Raw genomic sequence first — 17,363 nt, 5'->3', positions numbered from 1 at the left:
CATCTACTGAACTGAATCCTTACTGCTCAAATTATCAGTACGTGACTAGCAGCTCTAGTACTTGTGAAGAGTGACTTAAAGAACAACAATACCTGAACATATATTAATATGAGGGTAGTGTTCTTTATCAGCTGAAGCGTGTGAAACAGTGCTCTGACAGACCAGAGTGAGCTTGAGTAGTTTGGGTTGAGTCGCCAGATGCTGAGAGCTGTGCCCCGCGGAGCTGAACTGCACTCTCGAGTCCGACGGCATTTCACCGTGACGCAGGAGCACAGCTGTAATCCCCGAGTGCCCACTTTCTCATTTACGCCATTGCCATCATGTGACTCACAATATTCAACAGCGCAATTACCTTCTCTTGGCTTGAGAGTAACAAGCCAAAAACCCACACAAAGCTTTGAGTGGCACATTCATACCGTCATGTGGAATGAAATAACAGCCCTGCACACAATTACTCCCGTCGCACCGAGAGCATTTGGCATTTACATCCAGACACAAGAGCCGATGCAGTGCATTATGGGTCGCGCTCTAAATGCCACTAACTAAATGCATTACACACGAGAGCTTTGACTCAAACAAAGGGACGGAAATGAGTGATGGGGGGAAGACTATGGAAGGGGTGATAGATGAGAACAACAGATCACCATCATCATCAAAACCTTCATCATCATAATCACTTCACCATCATTACAGGAATATATCATGAAATAAAATTCTGTAACCATTCAGATTGTGTGCCTTTATTTTGGCCTTCTGCCTAGCAAACACATAAAAACCACCAGAACACCCTAGCAACTACATAGCAACCACTCAGAACACCCTAGCAACTACATAGCAACCACTCAGAACACCCTAAAAACTGCATGACAACTACTCAGAAAACTGTATCCTGTTTTATAGTTACATGCAATTGACGTAATGTGTCTTGATGATATCCAGCAGTTCAGGTCGGTTTTCACTCTCTAATATTAATAGAGATCCTGTAAACAAAGCAAATTTAGTTTTATCGGTAATAAGCTGAATTTGCCTGCTGTGTCCAAACAGACTAATTTCCTGAAAGAAAGAGCCTGATGCTAATGATCAAATTATTTATAGATTTGTTTTATACTGTTGCTGTGTAAAGTTTTGCTCATATATATATATATATATATATATATATACATAGACCAAATAAAAACATGCATTTTAGGGAAAATAATTGGAAACAATTTTGATATTGATGACGTTAATTTACATTTACTCATAAAAAGACATTAGGCAAGAAAACAAGATATTTTTTTTCCCCAAACTGCTGTCATTAAAGCTGTAGTACATGTGTTGTATGTGTTGTTTGGGGTGTCAGTTTCATGTTCTGAGTCAGTGATTGGTAGCTTGATGCTATCAGAACATTAATCTGTTTGTTTAAGATGCTCAGTAGCTCAACTTCTGGCTTGACCAATCATGGGAGTTTTAGAGCGGGACTGAAATGTTTGACTGATCAATGACAGGTAGAGGAGGGAGTGTTCAAGAAACCCAACAGTTATTAATTTTCCGCTCACTTTGGTGCTGCTAGTAGTGCACACATTTTTTTTTGATTCAGAAAAGTAAAGAACAGAGACTGTAATGTTTAGTTATTTTATTTTTATTAGAAACGAGACAACTTCGCCTGTTGTTCTTAAAACTGTACAATCACAAGAGGAAGTGAAACACACAGAGACTCTGGTGTTGGAGATTCAGACCGACATCAGGAACCTCACAGGAATGAGGAGACACAAGGTTTAGAAACAGAACACAAACAGGTTTATAAAACAAGAGACCATACAGACGACCGAGGGTTCAGTGTCTCAACAATATGGAGGAATCAAGTAAAAAACTCTAGGGCATTTTCCTGAAGCAAAGTCAGAAATATCTCTATGCTATTATTATGATAGCATTTTTTCTTTCCTGAAAGTTCTTTTAGCAGCAAGACACGTCTTGTTTTGTCCTTCTCACATAATAGCTAAAATAGTCCATGAACAGTGTTGTCATAAAGGTTTCTATATGCTCTATAAAGATGATATAAAACTCTGAAAATAGTTAACAAAAACCTGCCAAGATTCCAGTCCTGCTTGGGCATCAAGCATATGTCCTCAAATTGCACTGATGCCAGTCTATTGTTTGGCATAACTACTTCCGGCACTGCGGAAGTTCACAGGTGGGCAGGAGCCCATAACGTGTGCTGGGGCTTCGTTCAAAAGGCCGTAGAAAGAGCTGCTGGTGGGAATGGAGGGAACACAGTGGTCTGATCCAATGGAGCGGAGGAGGAAACAACAGCTCGTCCTCAAAGAGTCCAAGGCTACACAGTCACTGCTGCTCCAACTACATTTCCCAGAATGCTGAGAATATCAGCTGCTCCTGCTGGGATAGATCCTCCTGCTGCTGTTTCGGGAATGAACGGACCGTTTCATATGGTACTTAAAATTAAACATTGATGAACACAGGTATGAAGACAAGAGGAGAAACACTATCATCAAAATCATAACATGATCATAAGAACAAAGAAATAACATTCATAATAATAACTTGTTACAATAACAACAAAGGAATTATGGGAAGTAAATGCTCAGCTCTTTATAGTCAAGTTTTCAGTACAATTATTTTCCCAAAGTTTGATGGAAGCGTCCAGAATTGCTTCATGCAAACCGCTAAAAACACAGACCACAGCGATGGTAGTTCATCTGCGTCCATTCGGCACAGCTAACAACCCCTAGAGGCTCATGGGAGACATCGGCCTCTTGACCGAAGAGAACGCTCTGGAAGGGGCCGCCAAAGGCCATACTCGAGCAGCCAAGAAAGCGTTCGTCCCTTCTGCAGGAAGATTCGCACCATTCCTAAACGGAATTGCGGAAAAATGAAAGTGCACAGGCAGGCGTCCACACCATGTCCTGGACCAGATGGAAGCGTGTTGGGAAAAGCTCTCGATGAACCGACCAGAATCTTTCCCCTCGTGGAGAAAACCTTTCTCCCTGTTCAGATACCTTCTTATGAGGTCAGTGTCATCTTGAGCTGAGAGCTACTTCTGAAGTCGGAGAGACACATATTCAAGTGACAGATGGGTACAGCACTCCCCTCTCGGGTTCTTCTCTACCTCTCTGCACTCTACATGCTCATCCCTTCATTTCAGCTCTCTTTCCCAAATCAAAAGCAGACCGAGGTGTTCAGGGTTAAACGCTGTGCCCTCACACCTCTGTCTGCAGGTCGATGATATCTTGGCCCACCAGAGGGATTGTCGCTCCGGCTTTTTCCCATTCCATGCCTTGGAGATCCAGAGGAGACGCCTGCAATGGCTCCATGTCCTTCCGGACCCAGGCAGGAGGAGACGCCTGTGACCTGCTCGTGCTCTCCCAGGACCGATCCATTGCTCCCTGCTGCTTATCCTAAAAAGGAACATTAGGAAACAGAGTTAGAGACCGTGCAGTTTGGAATGAGAAAATGTCCTTCTCATGCAGTGAAAAGAGCGAGACACTTACGCTGTGGTTTGTCTTATCGCTTCCAGCGGAGGAAACGCTCCATCTGACGGACTGCAGAGAGAAGATAGCATTACTCTAAAGACCAACCAATGAAAGTAAGTGAGCATGGTCCAGCTCTGAACAGCTCTGATCAGTTCCACACATGAGCGTCATGAAGTTTGGCGGCTCACCTTGCTGTCGGATGCTGGTGACTCCCTGTCCTTCTCAGCAGGATGCATCTTCCTGTTGAGGTCCTGGAACATGTTCTGATGGCGTTTGCGTGTGTGCATGATTTTCTACATGATAAAGAAGGGAACAGTTAAAGCTGCACTGTTAAAGATTTAAATTCATGTAACTCCACAGTGGAAAACTCTGTAGTGAGTAACTACCTCAAAATCCAGTTCTGCGTAACGAGATTTCTGCCTCTGTGAGAGTTAAACCGAAAGAGCGACAGCAAACTTAAGTATCATGTACATTGCGTAATTCTTCAGATGCAGCATTCAACGAAGTGTAAATGTCATTTCTTACCCCCTCGCTGACTTCCAAAGAACTCATGGACAAGGTGGAGATGGTTTCGCTCTTGGACATCATGGAGTTCATGGAGTCGAACGTGTCGCCCAGACTGCTGGTCACGTGACTCTCGCTGGAGATGTTGTGGATGTTCTGAATGGGTGAGTCTCGCTCCGAATAGGAAACACTGACACGGTCAGCGGGGAGAGTCTTGACAGCGTAGGCAGCTTGCGGTTCGGCGAAGGTTCCACTCAGATGCATGAGACGGGCCTGTGGGAGCTCTGTGCTGATGTTGTATTTGCTGGAGCTGCTGGAGTCGTCCTTGGGTTTGGAACGAAGGGTTGAGGTGGTGTTGGGCAGGAGCACATAACCGCTGCCATCCGGACAGATGCTCTCGGCCTGAGCGAGGGCCAGATCAGCATCCAGCTGCTTGAAGAGCTCACTGTCACACACGTACACGGGTTTGCCACAGGACGGGTCGACTCCGTGACCTTTCTCTCTCCGTAGGGTGAGCGTATGGCTGGAGTACTCTGGGACGGGGGGAATGTGGCTTTTTCCGCTGGGGTTAGATGGAAGGGTATGGAAATTCGGGCCGAGGGGAAGGGGCATCTGTGGAGGGGGCATCTTCTCCTCAGAGGAGCTCTTCATTCCACCTGAAGGGAGGCAAAGAGGAAGGTCAGATCACGAGGCATGGATAAGCTTTGGATAAGCCCCCCAGTTTCTTTGCAGGGGTGTCCAATCCTGCTCCCGGAGGGCCAATGTCATGCATAGTTTAGCTTCCAGAAAACCTTGATTAGCTGATTGAGCTGTGTTTAATTATGGTTGAAGCTAAACTCTCCAGGAACAGGTTTGGATACCTCCGTTGTACGGCAATGTCAATATGGCAATTTTTTGTTTATATCCTCACCTGGTCGGTTTGAGTCGCCATCCTTCTCAAAGTCAGACTGCACACAGGAAAAAATAAATTTGATTTATAAATGCCCTTTTTAAAATGTAAAATGCATGAGAATACTTGCATATAGACTCACCACGAGCTGTGTGTGGCCGTTCTGCAGGGAGCTGCCGGAATCACCATTTCCATCATCTTTGCGGTCCACCACACGGCACTTCACCGCATCTTGAACCTGAAAAACACACATTTATTAGCTCTAGCATACTCAAAGACACATTAAACACATATGTGCTTTGATAGTAAGCGTACTGACCTCTCTGCGCAGGATGCAGTGCACCATGACAATGATGAATCCCTCCAGAGAATCGAACACAGCAAAGAGGATCTGGAACAGTGCGGAGCGGCGGTCTGTGATGGCCAACACTGCAGACATCCACGTCAGAGCGAGAAGAGGGAGAACCACACAGGAGCTCCACAGCGACGCCCTGCAGGACACTGCATTTAATACTTGCTCTGGACTCTTCAGTGTGACTGGAGTTTAATCAGGAGTGTACAGTATGTCTTACCCAGCCCTCTCTTTCAGCTTAACATCCGTGATGCCATCCTTGGACACAAGCTTGTTGAAAACCAGAATTCCAATCACCATGTTGACCTGAAGACACACAAAGAGACATCAGTGAAGGCTCAACAATGCACATGCTGTCGATCATGCATTGACCATGAGCGGCTCCTCACCAGAACGACAGCAGCTGCTGGACCCACAAATGAGTACAAGAGACCGCCTTCAAGAGACAACCAACAGCTGTGGGGAAAGAAGAAGAAACACCAGTGTTAAACTCACAAAGACACACATGGAAAGAGAAAGATGGGAAACAAGATGGGAAATACTCACTAGTTGACGGTGCCGTATCCTTTGGCTTTGGTGAAGCCGACCGAAACAGCGACGACTAAAGCAGGCAGACCTGAGAGAGAATCCAGAGAGAGTTAAACACCCCATCGCTTGAGACATGCAACACTCTACAGAAGCACAAACACAAACACACTCACCCCATCCCAGACACAGGAAGCGCTTGCGGATGATGCGGTTACGCAGGCGGCCCGTAACGGCCATGTAGGACTGCCACGCCTCCGTCAGGACCCAACAGAACGAGGACAGGAAGAAGAACTGCAGCAATGCCGCCACCAAAGCACACATGACCTGTGAGAGACAGACGGAGTGACAGGTGAGCCGCTGGTCATCAGAGCTGATGTGAACAGTCAGCTTCAGGCTCGGGGTTATACCTGGTTCCGTGCTTGCGTCTGACTGATCAGAATGAGGGCGTTGGAGCAGATGATTGACAGACAGAAGTTGATCAGGATCACTGAGCGCTCAGAACGGATGTACCTGAGAAGAGAGAGAGAGAGAGAGAGAATTAATAAAATTCCATCAACCAAACCAGAGTTTTTTTATAGACTGGGGTCTGAGAAAAAGTTTAGAGATATATATCCCATATTTAAATATTTTAGTCAACTTCTCACAATTAGTTAACTATTAACTACTCTATATAAGTACTAATAATCAGTCAATATGCTAACAATATGCATGCTAGTAAATACTGTAAACTGGTTCTTAAAGTTCTACCAAAATACACATACTTCCTGCCCCTTTTTACTGTATAAATCTAAAATTTGACAGTTCATTTATTGGTTCATGACATCAAAATGTTTGTAACACAACCTTTTTGATGCAACCAATTAATAAACCACACATCAATTAAATGAATCATAACAATCAATCAGTAAATGAAGCATTAGGATAAGTTTCTTACTTCCACACAGAGACGTAGATGATGATGAGGAGGAGGAGCGTGAGGGAAGACACTCCGCATCCCACAATCATCGTAACCGACGGCAACAGAGATTTATCCATGTTCTGTGAGGAAACACGGTAACATCAGTGTTAATGCACACACACACACACACACACACACAGCTCCCTCTGGACAGAATGACTGGCAGAAACAGGGCAGCTGATGTGAAGGAGACGTGGAGGTGAGAGAGATGCTCCACATTCCTCCACTGCTGCTGTGCGTGTGTTATATTATGAGCTGCTTTCCACCTTCATGTGCCCTTGCAGAACGAAACGCATCATCATATTTCCTCTTAAAAGACACACACACTGAAGGCATGTAAAAGGTCTTTTAAACCCGCTTGCAATGCGTGATGTTGTTTAAACAGAGGCATTGTGTCTGGACGTGCTGCGTTGCAGAGCAGAGAGTTTATTTTCTCTAGTGCTGATAATTACAGCGCAGGGCTGCGGATGCAGTTGCCATGGCAACTGCTTCTGCACCAAAAAATCGAAAACAACGATCACACGAACACATTAAAGCACCAAACAAATACGAGAATGAAAATAATAGGCTCCATCATCGATCATCAGATTCCTGAAGAGGATTTGATGTTGTGATGAGAAGAGATTGATCATCATCATCTCTGTTAGCTATCAATCAAACCGTCGATAGATAAAGACTGAACTCACGTTAAACACGGGCAGATCCAGTCACACGATGATCTATGATGAACGGTTAACGCTCCATATTCACTCTCTCTCACAAACACACACACACACAGAGAGAGAGACGGCGACACACACAGATGGTCCGGTGATGATCAGACTCTTACCAGATCAGGGTTCGGTCTTGCGATCACGGCGAAGGTGGACAGTCCGTCACACACACATGCAGTGCTGGAGTCGCGCACCACCGATCTGCAGCCGCGCGCGGACCAGGAGCCGAGCAGAGACGCGCTGCACACACACACACACACACACACAAGAGTAAGATACACTGTCAAATAACCCCCCCCACACACACTCAGCAGCAGAGCAGCTCGTCCACACACACACACACACACACACACACACACACACTCCAGACCACAGTACAGTGATGCTTTTGAGAACAATATTAAAGACTGAACTACCTTTGTACTAACACTCTAATAATGTTACTGGAAGAACGTTTGCTCATAATTTTGAGAAAATCTTGCCAGAACAATCTGAGAACATTCTCTGTAAATACACTTCTAGAATATTGTTTGAATGAAATTAATTTAATTAAAATTAAATTAATTTTTGATTCTAATAGATGGATGGAGTTCAGAGATCTGAATGTTTGATTTAAGAAGTGTGTATTTGTGTCTATGTGTGTGTGTGTGTGTGTGTGTGTGGGCAGTGGAGGATGAATAGAGCCATTGAAGGGTTTGAATGTGCTGTGAATATTCATGAGGTCATAAGTGATGTGAGTGTAAGGGGGCGGAGGCTCATTTGCATATGATTAGCGGTTGTCAGGGAGGTGTGGAGATGACACACTGTAGCGAGGGCAGGAGAGAGAGTGTGACCTTTAGAGCTGCGACAACACACACACACACACACACACACACGCACACACACACAAACACAAGCGTTCCACCCACCTCTCGCTCTCGTCCCAGGCGATGCAGGTCTCGTTCACAGTGCCCTGCAGAGAGAGAGAGAGAGACGGGCGTGAGAGGTCTGCTTAGAGGGAGTCTGTGTCATATGTCACTTCCTCCACAGTCTTTAACTGCACACACACACACAGGTTTTCATGAAGACTCACATTGTGCAGGTGAGGGAAGTCGATCTGAACAGGTGCAGACAGGAAGCCAGGGTTGGGCTTCACTGTTACCGTGACAACCTTCGAGTTGAGCAGCGTGCTGTTGCTGCAGGAGAAGAAGACGATCGATCGATCAGAATCACTCGTATTGATCAGGTGCACATCAGTCAGGAGTTCAGACACATCTCAAACTCATCTCTAATCTTTGCTTTGATTTTCCTTCACTCTCTGCTCTAACGTCACATGACTGAATAAAAACAAGTGCAAACGTAAAATAAATAATGCATACAAATCATGAATTAAGTCAAACAAAATAAACGGAATAAAGAAGAATACACTTTATTTGATGAATTAAACAGAATTGAGTAAATTCCTATTAAAACCCCAGTGATTTAAGACCTAAAGGTTCACATTAGAAACACACAAACAAACACATACCACTTGAGTTTCATCAGGGAATTCATATAAGCGTTTATCAGCACAATACAATCACTGTTTAACTCTTGTACCTCTGGAAGGACAGGATGGGAGCCAGATTTCTGTAGAGAACGATCCCGGTAACAAACCCAGTGCTCTGCTCAGCATCTACACACACATTCAGAGCCGCATTAGTCTCCTTACACACCAAACACATGCCAGAGTGTGTGTGTGTGTGTGTGTGTACCTGGCACGTCTAGACTCAGAGCGCTGCGGGACACTGTGACTTTCTCTTCTGAGTTGCGGACCCAGTCGATCATCCCACGCCAGCCCTTCAGGGGGAAGGTCACATCAGAGGTCATGGTGCGCGGACGCTTCTGGACGCTGAGCTCTGGAGAGACGGTCAGGACACCACAGTCAGAAACACACTCATATATCCACCGCTGCCTCGTACTCCTGACCTGCTCACACTCACCAAGATTATCTGTGACCTCGTAGATGTCCTGGAAATCTCTCATCTGACGTCCGATCATGTCAATGAAGCTCTCCACCAGACTGAAGAACTCCTTGATGTTTGCTCCCATCTGCAGCAGAGAAAACAGCACTGATATAGAGAGATATACTAAAATAAAAATAACCAAAACTAAATAAACTGACATCAGCACATACAACTGCTACAATCTCTAACTAAAACAGGAACTGAAAATATAAAAAAAGCTGATTGAAATTCTTCACAAATACTATAATAGTATTAATATTACTGAAAGCACACAGAGAGTGTCTCGGTTCTCCTCTCAATGGTCTGATGACTGATTCATGAGCTGACGTGTGTGTGTCGGCGGTGACTGCTGTCGCAGATTGTCATGTGGGTGCGCTTCTTTTAGCATGAAGACACAGTGTGAGGACACATGCCTCACACACACACACACACACACTCACCAGCTGAGCTTCGTCCCATTTCTCTTTGTGTGTCTCCTGCAGTAAGTTACTGATGGTGTGAGCATAATTCTGTGGGTTAAAGAAATCAATGTAATTAGATCAGTGTTTCTCTCACATACTCTTATTTCAGATGGAGGTTCAGCGTACCTCCACATCTGCATTGCTCAGGCTCATCTTTGAGCCTCTGAAGATCTCCGTGCTGTTCCTCAGGACCTCCATCACAGCCAGCAGGTCACCGCTGTACTTCAGATTATCTGTTGACACCATCCTCACTTTAGACAGCGCCTCGGACACACCGTCCACCAGCTGACCGCTCTGAGACGGAATCACATGATCACGCATCTGGAAGGAGAAGGAAGCTTGAGAATCCAGTCCTGAAGCCTTTATGCTAACATGAAGTATGAGTAGACGGAGCTTACCAGGCTCTGGATGTGCTGGAATTCCTTGGAGATGCATTTGATGTGAGTGGGGTTCTCCCAGAAGGCCAGACCCACGGCGTCCAGAGTGCATCTGCGCAGGATCAGGCCTGCAGGAGTCAGGGAGAGAAGGGTTAATTCTTTCATTAACTCTCTCCCTGCCAATCTCAGGAGACTCAGAGTCTCTGTGTTCTCACTGATATACACTCGGAGGCGCTATTACACTTCTCCTGAATGATGGATGATGACATCACTGACTCATATATAGAATCATTTTTTTTCCTTTTTTTTTTTAAAGCTACCTACATTCAAGTGTAGATTAAAAAAAAATCTTGAATCATTTTTTTTTTTTTAATAGAGGGTCTGTTATTTATCTTGGTGTATTGCATGTTCAGACATTCATAAAAGAAAATACTCTGGGGGCCATGAAATTTGACTGAAAATCATAAAAAATGCTGGCGGTGGCTGTGAACTTAAAAAAAAAAAGAAGCTGGCGGGGAAAGAGTTAAAATCAGGCAATGACCCAGATTCGTCACAGAAGGCAGAGCTCCGGGTGACTGAGATCTCTGATCAGTACCTGTGGCATCAGAAGGACAGGACACAGCCGCTGTGTCTCCCGCAGGCGTTCTCTTCCACACCACACTGCCGTAGTTCTCCTCTCCACAGATCTCGTGAGGCTCTGTCAGACACATTTTATAAGCCCTTCAAAAAACTGCCTCGAAACTGGTGCATAAATGAGTAAAACATCTGGTTTGAGCACTCACCTGGGCACCGCTTCTCGTTGCAGTTTCGCATTTCTGATTTATCTCCGATGCATGGGTTTCCTCTAAAGAAAGGTCCTTCACACACTCTCTGTCTGAGCTGATGACCTCCACCGCAGGACTTGCTGCAACTGCCCCATGAGCTCCACAACAGCCATCTCCCGTCCACTAGAGGGCGACAACACACTTGAGTATCTTTCATAAAAACACTTGCTGAGCCATTTACTGACCATTCACAAGAAACACTTCATATTCAGAAACTGGACAGTATTTAGAGATGAATACTGTACCTGGGCAGTCTCTGAGGAAGCAGTTGGTGGTTTCTTGCCATTCTCCTCTGCACTCTGAGCCTCCGTACGAGGGACCGTTACACTCACGAGTTCTCTTCATCGTTCCATTCGAGCAAGAGGCAGAGCAAGGAGTCCATGCGGACCAGTCGTTCCAGTAGCCATCAACTATGCAGAGAGGAAAGACAGAATAATTATCATTATTGAAGCTCCACTGTCATCTTCCTTGTTGCATTTGAAAAGGGCTTGCATTTCTGAGGTGAACAGTGCAATCTGGTGTTGAGATCTGGAATAGCGGTCAGTTAACTGACCTGGGCAGACTGCGATGTTGCAGAACTTGGTCTGTTTGACCGGTCCACGGCAGGGTTCTCCACCATTCTGAGGCTGTTTGCAGGTGCGGACACGATCACGGTATCCACGACCACATGTGGATGAGCACAAACTCCAGGGAGCCCATTCATCCCACGCTCCGTTCACTGAAAAAACAGCATTGTTATTCAATCCCTCAGTTCCTGGACCCAGACAAACAAATGCAGGCGTTGTATTTATGTGAGCTGCAGTACCTGGGCAGGCGACGGTGTTGTTGCAGGGTCTATTCTCTCTCAAAGGGCCGGTGCACTGGGTGCTGTAAGTGGACGTCATGCAGGAGCGTGTGCGAGATTGCAAGCCTTCACCACAACTCACTGAACACGTGCTCCATGAAGACCACGTGTCCTGCTGGACCTCTTCTGTAGCATAACAAAGAGTCTGATTTAGAACAACACTTCCACAACATCCGGACCGCTTTCTAATGTTGCAAAAGAGACACATACCTTTCTGAGGGGCTTGGTTTGTCATGACGGTGCCATCAGCATCACGCCGCTGGCTGACAATGGAACGCAGACCTTGACTTCTCTGTCGTACTTGACCTGGACAAATCAACCCAAACCACATGTAAGATCAGATAACATGCTCGTGCATTCACTGCAGTGCACATCTGTGTCCCTGCAGCACAGAAGCAGTCGTCAGTAGCACAGGTATATTTGTAGCAAGTCAACAATACATTGTATGGGTCAAAATTATACACTTTTCTTTTATGCCAAAAATCATGAGGAGATTAAATAAAGATCATGTATTAAAACTTAATTTTTGATTAGTAATATGCATTACTAAGAACTTCATTTGAACAACTTTAAAGATGATTTTCTCAATATTTAGATTTTTTTGCTCCCTCAGATTCCAGATTTTCAAATATTGTTCTCCAAACAAACCACACATCACTGGAGAGATGATGTCTAAATCTCAATAAAAACAAAATGACTCTTATGATTGTGGTTGTGGTCCAGGGTCACATTCATGGACGTGGAACTGACCGATGCAGGGCTGAGGGTTGCAGGCTCGTCCCTCCTCTACGACGCCCTCACAGACACCGTCCTCAGGCTGACACACGCGGCTGCGCACCTGGACTCCACCGCCGCACTCGTTACTGCACTCGGACCAGCGGCCCCATCCATTCCAGCCTTCTGCAAACACATCACACAGATCAGCTCCACATCACTTCTGTTAAGTGCACATGGTGGATGAGTAATGCTGAAGAGGTGGAGGAGAGGACATTCGCTGTGAATGAGTCATGATAACACTGCTGACATCTGGTGGTCAACTATCTGCATGGAAACTTCAGGGGCATAATAGAGGCATCAAATAAGCTTATTTACAATCGATGTGGCATTGTTTTGAAATGTAGGTATGATACCGGCCTTCATAACCTCGGGGCAAAAAAGTCTCTTTCACAAAAAAGTGCATTGAACCTTTTCTAAACAAAAAAAGCTTTGTAGGCCAAATGCCAGGACACCATATGAGACCATTTTAAAGGGTGAACTCCCTCTTATACCGAGGCACTCTTTGGATGTGGTGCTTTTGGAACCCGGTGGGTTGCCATAACAACCTCAAGCACGGGGCATTGATTGCTCAAACGGAGGCTTGTGGAGCACAGCTATAGAGCAGCTGCTCCCGCAGAACCACATCAATAGATGTTCATTCTCTTTTAGGAGAGCCTGCTGGAATGAGTTGCTACTGGAAGCTTGCATTTCACACACTTGTTAACTAGATGAGCCCCAGAAACAGATCCCCTCTGAAGACCTCATCACCTAGACGGCCATCGGTCCTCTGCACAATCTGACTTTGCTGCAGTCTAGAATTAAACTGCTGGTCTCATCTGGCCAGAGGAGACTATAACACTATTTCAATATACCTTTTCCCTGTTTAATACTGTAAAGCTGCTTTGGCACAATCTAGACTGTAAAAAGTGCTATATGAATAATAGTGGATTGACTTACTCATGATCTCGGCGTCGCGGTTGCTGTCTCTAATGGTGGGCGAGCACTTCTCTGTGTAGACTCCACCCCTGTAGCAACCGTTTCTCCTTTTGGGAGGCTCCCAGCACTGACAGGGGGTCATCATGATGCCGCAGGGGTTTCCGTGGGTGCTGGTGGCCAGGCAGTCTTCTAACCACTGACACAGCATCTCACAGGCTGGCATACTCGGGTTCCTCTTCCCCACGACCAGAAACTCAGCGTTGAACTGGCTGCCTTCGTCGTTCCCTTCGTCTTCCTCCACGGGCTCCATACCAAGACGTGGCATCACCTTCCGCACCTGCAGGAACTGTTTGCTGGACTCCAGGTAGGCCACCGCAGAGGAAGCGTCGCACAGTCGGACCACCTCATCGAAGCTCTCCATCCCCAGGTATGTGCGAGAGGTCTCCAGGAACGAGTCGAACTGGAAGGTTCGGACCTGTCGTGGGGTGCAGGACTCGGTAGGCTTGGTGATCTTCATGTAGACAGTGTATCGGCGAGGATCAGGGTTTTGCAGGGTCCAGGAGCAAGGCGTTGAAGGCAGGGCAGTCTTAGAGGAGAACACACCGAAGAAGCGGCTTTGCTCCAGGGTGGCACAGGTGGCAGACGCTGGCCCAGAGGGAGTGGAGATGCTCGGGGTGAACATCACACACATGCAAGCGCACAGCGCCAATGAGACGGACCACCACTCCATGTTTTCACTTCAGGAGGACGGGTGGACCCTTTGATAGGAGTTAACTTGGCTTCTTTGATCTGGCAGGGGTTTGATCTTTTTACTGTAGTAAATGTGGATGGAGGGTTTGATTCTTCACTAGATTGAAGGAGACATATCTGTGGGAAAACAAGAAACAGAAGGGCCTCAGAGTTAGCACCTGTCAATCATAGCATGACAGTCATTGTAATAATTATCATACTGGAACAGGTCTGCCATCTGAATCGTATCTGTAGATGAGAGCTGTGCCCTCCATTAGCATTAGTCGGAGTGCTGTCGCTAATGCAAGCTCTGCCATTACACACAGACTATAATTACAGTGCCCTTCACAGGAATCTCTCTCCGCATCGCTCTCTCGTTCTCTACTGCCCACGCTTTCACACGTGGCAGAGACGATTGCGTCAAACTGACGTCCACCAAGACTCGGCTTGCACCCACGAAAGTGCAGCTCTGGAAAGATTCTCACAGCAAGAGAGCAGGATATTTGTGCAGGAACACATGCCCCCTCCCTGACAGAAAGCAGCTATTGAGGAACTTTCGAAGTCTGACTGTTGCCATAGCTACAGGTGCTCGAGAAACATGTGGAGCATCTTTGTGCATTATAAGCTGCACCTCTCTTTTTCCAAACCCAGTCCCTCGCTCTATTATAGAACTTGCCTTGTTTTCTGGCGTCTCGCTCTCTTTCGCTCAAAGACACTCATTCAGGAGCAAGATAAAAGAGAGAGCAGCTGTGAGAGGTCCTTTTCTGAGAACCAGTGTCCCCTTATCTTCATCATCACCTTCCTCATTCTGAAACTGAGACTGAAAAACTAAAGCGCAACAGTTGCATAAAATGAGGTAAATTGTTGCTCTGCTCTGTTGGCTTTCTTTAGTTACAGCACTAATGCAGCTCATGTCTGATTTTCTGCACTGTATTGAGTTTGAGACACCGGAAACTATCAGCTCTACAGAAAATGAGAGTACTTCAGCTCTGCCACTCTACCTCTTTCTACAGCCCAATTAGGGGGCTGAAATTACACATTACATCTGTAGTTATGGAAACAGCTGATTTTTGAAAGAGCTGAAGTAGAGTCAGCAGGAAGTCTGTGAGAAAGAGACAGACAGAGAGTGAGACAGACAGATGCACAGAGTTTATGTGAATCCGTGCAAGCAAAGCCAGCGCACATTAACCCCTGATGTCTTCTGACCGGTCTGATCCTGGGATGAATGTTAGATTGTATCTGATCTGAACAAACAAAGACACTTTGTATTTAATCCTGGGAAAGTCTGAGACACACACGGCTCTGCCAAGCACACTAAGAGCCATCTGTGAGCTCAGATCTGCTGCTGAGACATCTCAGTGTGTGTCTAGTGCTTTCAAAACAATAACACAAACACCCCATCACTGTGTGCATGACCAAACACACAGTCTTCGACAAACAACACTCATTAATGTCATGCACCTGCAGGAGGAATACTTTGCAAAAACACTTCATGATTATCTTTATCTACATGCCAAATGAGTAAAACTATACATTGCAGCAAAATCAGAAATCGAGCTGTTTGCAGTGTGATCCGATCAAATAAGAAATATATAGTAATTTAACGCTATGTGCAAACAAATGAAGCTGCTCGCTGACGCACGCGCTGCAGACATTATCAGCCGAGCTCTGAAAAGAGGAGCGAAATTATCAGTGCGCAACAACTTTAAGTAAACACAGAATGCAAAGAGCATGAATACTGACTGATTATAAAATGCGTTGCAGTTAGAACTAAAGGTGCAGATGCTAAAAGCAACTAAAGTTAACTAAAAGTTAATAATTTGCTCTCTAAGCATTTGAGCATATTATGCTTAAATAAGCATAAACATTAAATAATCTTCTGTTCATAAAATAAGACTTTTGCTAAAGTTCACATACACTGGCAAACGATCTTCTTTCACTTAAGCCAGAAACATACAAACTTAATAGAAGACAAATAGCAGCACACGGCAGCAGCTTATAGAAGCGGGTGTCGAGAGCGTTTCAGCACCGCGGACAGCGGCACCGCTTCAGCACCGTGCATCCATGCAGACCTCCATCCAGCCTCGCACCGCACATCAGCAGGTAGTGAAGCGCCGCTGACCAAACCAAGTTTACAATGAACGTGCATTAAACAAACTGCAGCTTCTGTTACCTGTTACTGAGTTACTCTAGTGTGTCTAACAGGCGCTCTCCATCCGACAGTCTCAAAGTCTTCCGCGGGAATGCTGGGATGCGGGAACGGGTCTAAACGCGTCCAGACGTCCCGGGCTGGATGTCCAAGTCTCAGGGCACTTCACTTCCACAAGCGCAACGGCACAAAGCGACTCTGACCAAACTCCAGAGAGTTTACTACCAACCTCTTCTACTGCTGCTTCTGCTGCTTCTGTATTCCAGTGAGAGCAGGCGAGCTAATAACGGGCAAAGGACGAATGCGGAGCTCCGGAGGCTCGCTTTTCTCGGTCTGCTTTTTGTCTTGTCTCGGTTCGGTTGGTACTTGTACTCTCGGCTTCGGAGTCTTGCTGCTTGTGGTCTGAAGTGTTTGAGTCGGAGTGGCGTGTGGCCTCCTCGCGCTGCCTTATAAACCCCTCCACCCTGCGTGGATCGCGCGCACCGATGAATGAGACAGCGCGCGGGGGAGAGAGAGAGAGAGAGTGTGTGTGTGTGTGTGTGTTCTGGACACACTGAAAGACGAATAGGAAGGGCCGATGTGCGCACACACGAGCGCAGAACCGGAAAGAGAGACTCCACGGCGCTTTCTCTCACTGACAGCGAGCGTTACATCATTACACCTGAAGCCCACACTAATCAACACAACTGACACACAGCAAACTACAACAACATTACTGCTAGATATGATCTTCGGAATACATTCGACTTTTCTAGTCTTTCTAAATTCACGTTTAATTCAATGTGTTAATTAAAGTTTCTGTATGTGTGAAATGTACTAACAAATTCTGAGTTGAAATAGTTCCTACAACACCACTTTTTTTCAGTTTATATCATAATCAAACTACTT

At 45.8% G+C, this 17,363-nt stretch overlaps 1 protein-coding gene across 1 annotated transcript; it reads right to left on the bottom strand.

Moving 5' to 3' along the window:
• Positions 1-1,605: 1,605 nt before the first annotated feature.
• LOC127978608 (adhesion G protein-coupled receptor B1-like) lies at positions 1,606-16,959 on the bottom strand. The gene is made up of 32 exons (XM_052583387.1): positions 16,500-16,959; positions 13,619-14,464; positions 12,656-12,805; positions 12,116-12,211; positions 11,867-12,031; positions 11,615-11,779; positions 11,307-11,471; positions 11,020-11,184; positions 10,833-10,934; positions 10,259-10,365; positions 9,987-10,181; positions 9,840-9,908; positions 9,376-9,484; positions 9,148-9,291; positions 8,993-9,068; positions 8,487-8,589; positions 8,323-8,366; positions 7,531-7,654; positions 6,678-6,781; positions 6,151-6,253; positions 5,917-6,067; positions 5,762-5,831; positions 5,605-5,671; positions 5,436-5,521; positions 5,183-5,354; positions 5,006-5,101; positions 4,885-4,921; positions 3,996-4,630; positions 3,857-3,892; positions 3,659-3,763; positions 3,489-3,539; positions 1,606-3,395 (listed from the first exon to the last, which is right to left on the bottom strand). Exons 2-32 carry the CDS (start codon positions 14,325-14,327, stop codon positions 3,198-3,200), a joined length of 4,599 nt encoding a protein of 1,532 aa, XP_052439347.1. The 5' UTR covers positions 14,328-14,464; positions 16,500-16,959; the 3' UTR covers positions 1,606-3,197.
• Positions 16,960-17,363: the final 404 nt, after the last annotated feature.

Source organism: Carassius gibelio, chromosome B19 (assembly GCF_023724105.1).
Source record: "Carassius gibelio isolate Cgi1373 ecotype wild population from Czech Republic chromosome B19, carGib1.2-hapl.c, whole genome shotgun sequence".
Lineage (NCBI taxonomy): Eukaryota > Metazoa > Chordata > Actinopteri > Cypriniformes > Cyprinidae > Carassius > Carassius gibelio.
The sequence above is the reverse complement of the archived record's forward strand: the minus strand, read 5'-3'. Positions and strand labels throughout refer to the sequence as shown.

What these genes read in the sequence shown, in the direction of transcription:
- LOC127978608 (XM_052583387.1), bottom strand. Translation starts at nt 14,327, where the DNA reads ATGGAGTGGTGGTCCGTCTCATTGGCGCTGTGCGCTTGCATGTGTGTG. An exon ending in CTGTCCTTCTGATGCCACAG is followed by an intron (nt 10,366 to 10,832) that starts GTACTGATCAGA and finishes TGACTCCTGCAG; the next exon opens with GCCTGATCCTGCGCAGATGC. An exon ending in CAGCAGCTGCTGTCGTTCTG is followed by an intron (nt 5,522 to 5,604) that starts GTGAGGAGCCGC and finishes GTGTGTCTTCAG; the next exon opens with GTCAACATGGTGATTGGAAT.